This window comes from Populus euphratica, unplaced genomic scaffold, assembly GCF_000495115.2.
Source record: "Populus euphratica unplaced genomic scaffold, PopEup_1.0 scaffold18.1, whole genome shotgun sequence".
In the NCBI taxonomy this organism is placed as follows: Eukaryota; Viridiplantae; Streptophyta; class Magnoliopsida; order Malpighiales; family Salicaceae; genus Populus; species Populus euphratica.
In genome coordinates this window covers 418,825-428,651 of record NW_011499881.1, presented here as the reverse complement: position 1 = coordinate 428,651, position 9,827 = coordinate 418,825, and the positions used below count along the sequence as shown (strand labels likewise).

Below are 9,827 nucleotides of genomic sequence, written 5' to 3'. Positions count from 1 at the left end.
ATCTGAATTCAAATGGAAGGGAAAAAAAAATTCTTGTGTTGATGTAATAATATTAAAAAATAAAAATATAATTTATTAAGGTAAAATTGTAATAGCAATTACTTTTTAAAATATTTTTTATTTAAATATATATATATATCAAAATAATTTAAAATTTAAAAAAAATAATTAAATTATTTTAAAAATTCCTTTTGAATATAAAAAAAAATATAAATCTATAATCCAAACTTATTCCATCATTAGCTCAAGGTAGTGCGTGGATGGTAAATCGTTAAAATTGATTAATAACTTCAGCAATAACAACATAATTAACCCCATCTTTACACACCACATCTCTTATCACTTTCACTAATCATATTTTACATTTAGGTTTATGAAAAAAAAAGATTATTATAAATTTAATACCTATACTTTAAGAGTTATTTTATTTTATTTTATTGTGTGTTTTGATTATTATTTTTCTATTAGATTATTTGTATTTGAAAGTTTCAACATGTGCATTGAGAAAAAATCAAAATAAAAGGAAAAAATAAAATATAAAAAAATGAAACTCAACATTCACACATCTTTTTTAATCAAATAAAATTAAAGATGATTCGATAAATATAAAAATTATAAAATTTAGACACTAAATATGTAATTTTATCTTTCACAATTTTCTTATCGGGGGCCACCTTTTTGTCACGAGCACTTAAAAGGACTAAATTAAAAGCGAATAGTAAAGATAATGTACTAAAACGAAAGAAAGTAAAAGTGGGGATCAAATATATAGTTTCTTCATTAATTTTTTATACAGAAATAAAGTTGGAGCAGCGTTTCTAGTGACCCCATATTGGGCCCAGCGTTTCAAGTGATCTCAACGTGTTAAACGTCGCCGATTTAACAGTTTCCTTCTCCTGTGCCTGCTTCTGCTGCTGCTGCCTACAATCCATCTGCTCACAGATTGCAAGATCCACAGGTATCGAAATCGTTTCTTCTCCTTCTTTGATCTGATCATGCAAGTCAACACCCCCGCCCTTTCTCTCTTCTGCTTTGTTGCCTGGAAAATGTGGGTTCAGAACTTTGCTTTAATTCTACGTCTGCTTGTTGAAGGCTGGGTATAACCCTCCCTCTCAATTCATTACATTAATTATGTTGATGGTGATAGTTGACTTTGATTTGGTATGTAACTTGGGTTACACACATGGAGAAAAATAAACTTTTTGGAGTTGTATTTTGTGTGTTTTATTGGCTCAATCTGAGTAATTTAACTGAGTCCGTTTCGCTGGTGGGTCTGCATGGAGGTTAAAGTTTCTGAATTTGAATGGAAATTTGTACACTAACTTTATGATATGTTCTCCACTTGCTTTATCAGTTTTCTATCAGATGTCCGTTGAGGTGGAGAATCCTAAAGCTGGTGGAGAGGAACAGAAAGGTACTGGAGCCCCCTCTTCTGCTGATGAAATCAAGGAAACCTGGTATAGTGGCTTACTCAAGCTAACGTCCATTTATGGCGTAGCTGCTGGATATTGCATCTCAGCATCCCTGCTCTCCATTATCAACAAGTGGGCAGTCATGAAATTCCCTTACCCTGGGGCACTAACGGCATTACAGTATTTCACTAGCGCCGCAGGTGTAGTCGTTTGTGGGTGGTTCAGGGTTGTAGAGCATGACTCGCTTGACCTGTTGACAATGTGGCGGTTCCTACCTGCGGCTGTCATGTTCTATCTGTCACTCTTTACCAACAGTGAGCTCTTACTCCATGCTAATGTTGATACATTCATTGTCTTCCGCTCGTTAGTCCCCATCTTTGTTGCAATAGGAGAGACCTTGTTCCTACACCAGCCATGGCCATCATTGAAGACATGGCTGTCACTTGCCACCATCTTTGGTGGAAGTGTGCTATATGTGTTAACAGATTACCAGTTCACGGTCATGGCTTATAGTTGGGCTGTAGCTTACTTGGTAAGCATGACTATAGATTTTGTTTATATCAAGCATGTTGTCATGACCATTGGTTTAAATACATGGGGTCTCGTGTTGTACAACAATCTCGAGGCCCTCCTGCTCTTTCCCCTGGAATTGCTTATAATGGGGGAGCTTAAGAAAATAGAGCATGGAATTTCAGATGAGTCGGACTGGCACTCTTTTGGGGTGGTTTTGCCAGTTGGTTTATCTTGTTTTTTTGGTTTAGCCATCTCTTTCTTTGGGTTTTCTTGCCGGAGAGCGATCTCTGCTGCAGGGTATACTGTTCTTGGTGTGGTGAACAAGTTGTTGACGGTTGTAATCAATCTGGTTGTTTGGGACAAGCATTCAACATTCATTGGGACTGTGGGTCTTCTTATTTGTATGCTAGGTGGCATTATGTATCAACAGTCCACGAGCAAGCCCAAGGCTGTGCCTGAAGTAAAAGCAGAGCATACTGACGAAGAACAACAGAAGCTACTAGAAATGCAAAGCAACAATAATGAGAAGGAAGTTACTCAGTCACATCAGGGTAAATGAGATAGATGTTTCGTTGTTATCCGAATAGTAACAACATAGAAAGCACCCTATCTGTAGAATTTGACCTGGAAAAACAGATTGGGTGGTATACATCATTCTTGTTAGAATACCTCTAGTTATCCAAACAGTCACAGCAGTAGTGTTCTGAAAGTCCAGATTCCTGCCACCGCCTGAAATTCATCCGATGAAGCATGCAAAGTTACATTGGTTGGTGAGCATGAACATCTTTTTTACTCCATTCTTTTGCAAATGTTAGTACTTTTGTCAAAGCTGCCGGGCCCTGGCATCTGCCTCCACCAGCATCGATTGGCTGAAGGCGTCATTACCTGTATTTCTTGTCTTGTATTTAATAATAACCTCACTTCAAGCCCCTTTTTGCTTTTAAAAAGCCAACCTTAGGCCTTTAATGGCAAATATCCGAATTCAGTATTCAAACTGGCACACTCACACAATTTAAAAAAAAAAGAAAAAAGAAAAAAAAAATGGTTCCTGACTGAAACAGAAAACAAAAACAACTATCCAGGGCAATATATAAGTTCGCAGAACTCAAAACACCGAGAAATAGAGAACCGGCTCAACTTTCTCTTATTCAAGGACCTCTTGATCATTTCCCTTCCGTAATGCGCGAGCGCATCTTCCCTGTGTATCAAATCTTAGACGTCCAGATAATCATCCGTGCCATAAAATATATCCCCGATCATATCACATTTTGAGTAGTAGTAGTTGCAAGGTATCCTGCTAGGACTGTCGATATGTTCCACAAAGGAACAAGATGGCAAATAAATATTAGAACATGGAATCAGGGCTTCACCGCCTCCTCTGCCGCAATCACCACCATTGTCATCACAGCTTGGAACTCGTCTGGCCATCGATGAAACTGCCTGGAAGAGAGACAGCTAAATAAAGAAAAGAGAGAATAATGAGAAGAAATAAATGAAAGCCAATAAATTCACCAAAAAGATGTTTGAGTTTGTGGGTAATGAGCTCTTTATTTTGGTATATAAAGAAGTCCACCAGACCTTCAATGCATGTTTAAACTTATCAACAGCAGCAACAGGTCTCTGTTTACACTCTCAATTTTTTTAAAAAATATATATTAAAATAGGTTTTTCATTTTAATTAATTTTGTATATCATCATTTTGAGAAATATACATTGAAGATAAGATAAAGAGGAAGGATATAAATAAAATCATTTACAGGCTTCCGTTTAAAGGATCCCTTATTCGATTATTGCAGGAGTTTGTCTGGATCCTAATCCAGCAAAATAGAATTAAAATTTAGTAATTTCAAAAGACAAAAGGAGACAGACACGTGCTATATCCTACCCAAAAAACATCAAAAATAAAAAAAATTAAGATAAAACACACCCTAATACTGAATCTTCGCGTATTTAAATAAAAATGGATGGTGATTTTTTTTAGTTTCAAATTTAAATTTAAAGAAAGAAAGAGAGTGTTTTTTTCCTTTTTTTTTTTAATAAGCGCTTGGATGAAGAGATTTTTAAGAGTCTCTTTGTTTTTATGGCTGCTTCTATTTTTAAAGTAAATCGCAGAAAATAAATATTTGATAATTGATAATGAATAAAACTCTATTTATAATTTATAGATCCTATCATTTTTTGAGATGAAAATGCAAAATCACTAAAAGCAGTACAATACTGCTTTCTACCGTGGATAGTGAATGTAATTTACTTTTCACTGTTTACTCTCTGCTGTTTATAAGTGAACAGTGAAAATGATTTTACTGTTTAGAAGAATAAAGGAGAATATTTTTAGTATTTCAGTTGTCTGGTTTAAAACTAAATATGTTGAAGAAGGTACAATCTAATAAAATAAAAATATTAAATTAAATAAAATTTTTATTTTTAATTATATTTTATTTAAAAAATTAGTGTTTAATATTATTTAATGACACTTTATAAATCAGATAAAAATCGTTTAATAACGTAATATTTATAGAATTTAATTGCAATTTCAATTCTATTCCTAATTATATTTTATCTGATATTGTTGTGTGTTTAAAAAATTAAAAAAAAATATAATTTTTATCAAATATATTTCATACATGATGAAATTATAGATAGTTTAATAAAATAATAAAAAATATTTTATATAAAATATTATTTATTTCATGATATAATAACAATAGTTATATCTATAATATTTAAATTAAAAATCATTTATATTAATATATATTTTTTAAAATTACTTTATAATTTCATTTTAAAAAGGATTCATAACCAAATGCGTTAAATTATTTTTTATTCAATCTTAATTTTAATTATAATTTTAATCAAATATATATAAATATTAAACTAACTTCAACCAAAAATATTTTTTATAATTTTTTTTAAATTATAATAATAAAAACTATAACATTACCAAAGACAAATTCAAACAACATGAGATGGCTGACATGCTGCCTTGAGGATTTTAGCAGAATTATTTCAAAGATTTGAATAACATGAATCCATAGATATTATCAACTTACGTGGAATAATGGGGTGTCCAATTGTGTCTTAGCAAGCACAATAAAAAAATAATCACATAAACCCTAGTTTGCGATTTAAGATGTCTGCAGTTACTTCAATAAATTCAGAAACCAGCATAGGAAACATAAAAATAAAGAAAAAAAATTAAAAATCCTAATTAAATTTGGAAAAAAAACTATTAAACATAATATTTAATTTCCTAAACTAAATAGGAAAAAAATAAAAATAACTAAGCCTTTAAAATCCTCCTGCTGCATCACCTGCCCTCTTTATTGATGGCTCTTTCCTTGTGCTCAGTGCCGAGCACAACATAGAATTCTGTAATTTAAAGTGAGGTCCCTCATTCAAGCTTAGCACAAACTTGAATGAACTGTTCATAATTTTGTAATGCAACAACTTTAGCATCCCAAACAAGAAGTCTGTTGTTCACAAATCACCTTTAAAGCTGCAGCGAACAGCCTCCATTTGAATTCTGTTCTCCTTAACTTGCCATAAAATGAAACTACAAACTATTGACAACATTTTCCAGAAGTGTCCAAAGACATGTTAAAAGAACAACAATGAACGACGAGTTATCCTTCCCAGACATGTTAAAAATAACAGGACTGCAGGTGTCCGAGGTCAACTAACCAGCAACCACCCACACTATAGGTAGTTCCTTCATTTATCTCAAGAAGTTCATGAATAAAGCATTTCCTGCACAGAAGAAAGAAAAGTCATTTTTGCTCAGGTTAAAAACCTTGGAGAAACATAAAAAACAAGTCAGTATCTAAATACACTCTCCACCTCTCAAAAAGGTGTGCACTTTCGTTGTAATGTCTGAGTATACTCGATGTTGCTAGAGATTTTCACCTGTCAGACCACGCAGCACTATTATTATGCTGTCTTGTGTTTAAGAAGACTTGTGCTTAAGTTCAAAGAGAGGAAAGGAAGCAACTTCTGGGAAAGTTCAAAAATGCCTCGGGAAGCTTAAAAACAGAAACACTGATTATATCTTTCACTTTGCTAGAAAGGAAAAAATTGAAGGAAAAAAAATCAAGATCCTTATGTTTAAGGGCATTCTTCCTACAGAGTTGAAAGCAAATGCCGAGATTTGTAATGGTTAGAGGGAATTCAGGACAGTGAAGAACCCTCCAATCCTCTTAAAAAAGGTTCAGTAGAGATTGAATAGTTTATTCCTCTCTTCCCCCCAACTCCCTCCAAAAAAAAAAAAACAAACCCTAGACATAGTGCAAGAGGCTGTTTGGAAAAAAAATTATTCGCTTCTGGCATGCCTTCCCTGTTTCTGATGTTCTTCAAGAATAAAAACAGACACAACACTGTCCAAACAGGGAAACAAGAGAACCAATGTCGTGATTATTCCACCTTCTAAAATGCCTGCCACAAATCAAGTTTCTTTGTCTTTTTTCTTTTTTCTATTGGTGGGAAATGACTGCCTAATTTGAATAAACAGGGGACATTGACCCTCAATCTGCCCAGGCTTTAAAAGCTTTTATCCAGGACACTTCTAATTCTGAAACAATAATCACAACAACCCATGTATATTAATGAACCAACAGGAAATCATTGTACATTTTCTTTTTAATGTCTCATTAAGAACAATAAGATGCAAGTAGAAACCGGCATAATATTCTTAAGCAGCAGTCTCCAGCAATTCCCTCTCTGCACGCTCCTTAATCCTTCTCTCAAGCTCTGGCCTAAAATGCCTTATGAGACCCTGCACAGGCCAAGCCACAGCATCACCCAAGGCGCAGATAGTGTGGCCTTCAATCTGTTTGGTCACATCCTGGAGCATATCTATCTCTTCCAACTTTGCATTCCCAACCTTCAACCTTTCCATGATCATCCAAAGCCATCCTGTTCCCTCCCTGCATGGGGTGCACTGTCCACAGCTCTCATGCTTGTAGAAGTAAGACAGCCTTGCAATTGCATCCACAACATCAGTAGATTTATCCATCACAATCACTGCGGCAGTAACCCATCCTGACGTGACAGCCCTTAGTGCATCACAGTCCATAAGCACATCATCACATGTGCTTGGGGAGCAGTGGGACAGAAGAACTGCCTGGTATTACAGCAAGTAAATTGTCCCATCCACCTCGAAAACCTCCACAGTGCCTCTCTATTAACTCCTTCAGTGGAATGCTCATCTCCTCTTCAACTGTGCAAGGCTTGTTCAAATGACCTGGCACGCAAAATAACTTGGTCCTAGAGTTGTACATCGGCCAAAACTTGCAAACCACTCTGGACCATGCCTTAAAATGGTGGGAGAGACAGCCACTGTTTCTGCATTTGTAACAGTGGTGGGGCAGCCATACAGCCCAGCATTAGCTGGGAAAGGAGGCTTCAATCTTGGTTTCCCTTGTTTTCCTTCAAGGCTTTCCAAAAGCGTTGTCTCTTCAACACAAATGTAAGCACCAGCACCAAAGTGGATATGGACATCAAAATCATAACCAGATCCACACGCATTCTTGCCCAACAGCCCTGCTTCACAAGCTTCTTTTCTGGCTCTTTCCAGGTTTAATTCATTCATTCACATATCCACCCCTAATGTAGATATATGCAGCAGAAGCTCTCATTCCTACCCCAGAAATCAAGCAGCCCAATAAGAGCTTGTGTGGATTATGCCGCATGATTTCCCTGTCTTTGCAGGTCCTAGGTTCACTTTCATCGGCATTGACAACAAGATATGAAGGGCGACTGTCTGTAGTTTTTGGCATAAATGACCATTTCAGGCCAGATGGGAAACCAGCACCACTGTGTCCTCGGAGGCCAGACTTCATAACTTCATTAACAATCCAGTCAGAACCCTTGAGCACCACGTCTTTAGTTCTATACTAGTCACCCCGTTTCATGGCACCTTTGAGGAAAGGGTCATGCCATCCGTACAAATTGGTAAAAATTCGGTCCTCATCTTTGAGACCTCCAAAATGGGTTTTCTCTGGAGGTGGCAGATGCTGAGGAGCACCATTGATGCAGCTTGGGTACTAAATAATCTGAAACCAACTCCCAACCTCTCTCTTTGACGCTGCACCAAAACTTCTCTTTGCAAGGAAAAAATACCCCTGATGGGTGACTATACAAGAAAACCAAAAATCAGCATATGCCGTAACATTATGAATTTCAAATGTTAATTCAAATGCCTAATGTAACATCCACATCCACTACATGTTTTCTTAAGAACTCAATTCACAACAAAACAAACATAGAACTTGCATAACCATACTGATAGCACGATTGCTAAAAAGTATAGCTGAAACCCATCAATAAAATGTGACTCACCAATCCACGAATAGAACTCAAATATACCACCAAGCCCGCACCCATGCCCATTCCAGAACAACAACAAAGAAAACTCATTAACAACCGAAAACAACAGTCCACCACAAACACAAGCAAATTCTAACTTCCAAAACAGATTACAGATTAGGCTCTGTTTTAACACTAAAACCTAAGCCAAACACATTGATTAAGCTAAGCTAATTAAAGCTTCTAAAAAAACCAGGATCTAACACATAGAATTGTTTAATGATCGTTCATATACTGTACTAAAACATGATTATCTACAAGAACTAAAAAAAATCATGAAGATTAAGCGAAACCCTAAGACAGTGAGAAATGAATTTAAGAAAAGAAAAAAGGCATCCGAGAGGGCAATACCATAGCACGAAATGTAGCTGGCGAGCTTTGATGATTCGAGAGAATCGGCTACAACAAATCCAGATGAGAAATGAATTACTAAGAAAATATGGAAATCATATTGTCATTGAGTATGCAAGATGAACGGCAATGATTTCTGATCTTAACTGGAATGCCCGTGGTCACTCCGGGTACCACGTTGCAGAGACACCCGACTGCTGTTATCGTGATTCTCACGGTTATTTTTTTTAACATGTAAAAATATATTAAAGTAGTATTTTTTAAAAATTGTTTTATTTTTAATATTAGTAAATTAATATTAAAAAAAAGTTAAAAATTAATTTGAAAAATAATTTGATGTTTTTCTAAAAAAAAAATTAAGCTAGAGTATTTAAAATTGTAGTCATAATTGTTTTTAAAGTGTTTTTATTTAAAAAATATGAAAATAATATTTTTTAAATTAATATACTAAAACAATTAAAAATTAAAAACGTTTTTTTAAATACAAAAATACGTTCAGAATTCAGCCTGGATCATCAGCTCAAGTTGTTTGTCGGAGCATAAACCCAAGCCCAGTTACGCTTGAGAAATGATACACTGACCACGCCTATTCACCTATTCCTTCCACTAGAGTATACAGGTGCATTTTGGTCCTAAACTTTTATAATTACACAAAAGAGTCCTTGAATAAATTAGAAATCTTATCATTTGATTATGTTTATCCCTTCCAACATCCACGGAATTACACAGACAAAACTATGCAAGGAAGAGGTGCTTTAAGGAAGATAGCTTCAATCGATGCTCGGCTTACTTGTCTTCGCTTGACCCAACTTATGTTCTGACAACAGGTTCACCATGGGTTCTACTAAATAATTCATAAATCATTAAAGTGAGTTTAGAATTATAGTTGTAGTAGTAGTGATTTAATTTTTTTTATTTAGAAATGTAATAAAATAAAAAAAAATATTTTTTAATATTAACCTATTAAAAAAATCTAAAAAAATAAAAAAAAATATTTTAAATAAAAATATTTAAAAGTTTTAAAAATATAATTTATATCATATTTTTAAACACACCCCAGTATTCAACGAGATGTTAACATGAAAATACTTCACATACAAATAAAAAAAATAAAAAAAGTATTCCACATTATGAAGTATGAACAGATGAAGATTGAACGTTCCTAAACTATGTCGTGTATCATGAACTCAT

The 9,827-nt window shown here is 34.5% G+C and overlaps 1 protein-coding gene and 1 pseudogene across 1 annotated transcript; one reads left to right on the top strand and one right to left on the bottom strand.

Annotated features, from left to right (window-relative positions):
- Positions 1-839: 839 nt before the first annotated feature.
- Positions 840-2,854, top strand: LOC105129349 (GDP-mannose transporter GONST3-like). The gene is made up of 2 exons (XM_011031356.1): positions 840-958; positions 1,355-2,854. Exon 2 carries the CDS (start codon positions 1,366-1,368, stop codon positions 2,482-2,484), a length of 1,119 nt encoding a protein of 372 aa, XP_011029658.1. The 5' UTR covers positions 840-958; positions 1,355-1,365; the 3' UTR covers positions 2,485-2,854.
- Positions 2,855-6,304: 3,450 nt separating this feature from the next.
- On the bottom strand, positions 6,305-8,620 carry LOC105129348 (NADH dehydrogenase [ubiquinone] flavoprotein 1, mitochondrial-like; annotated as a pseudogene).
- Positions 8,621-9,827: the final 1,207 nt, after the last annotated feature.

What these genes read in the sequence shown, in the direction of transcription:
- LOC105129349 (XM_011031356.1), top strand. Translation starts at nt 1,366, where the DNA reads ATGTCCGTTGAGGTGGAGAATCCTAAAGCTGGTGGAGAGGAACAGAAA.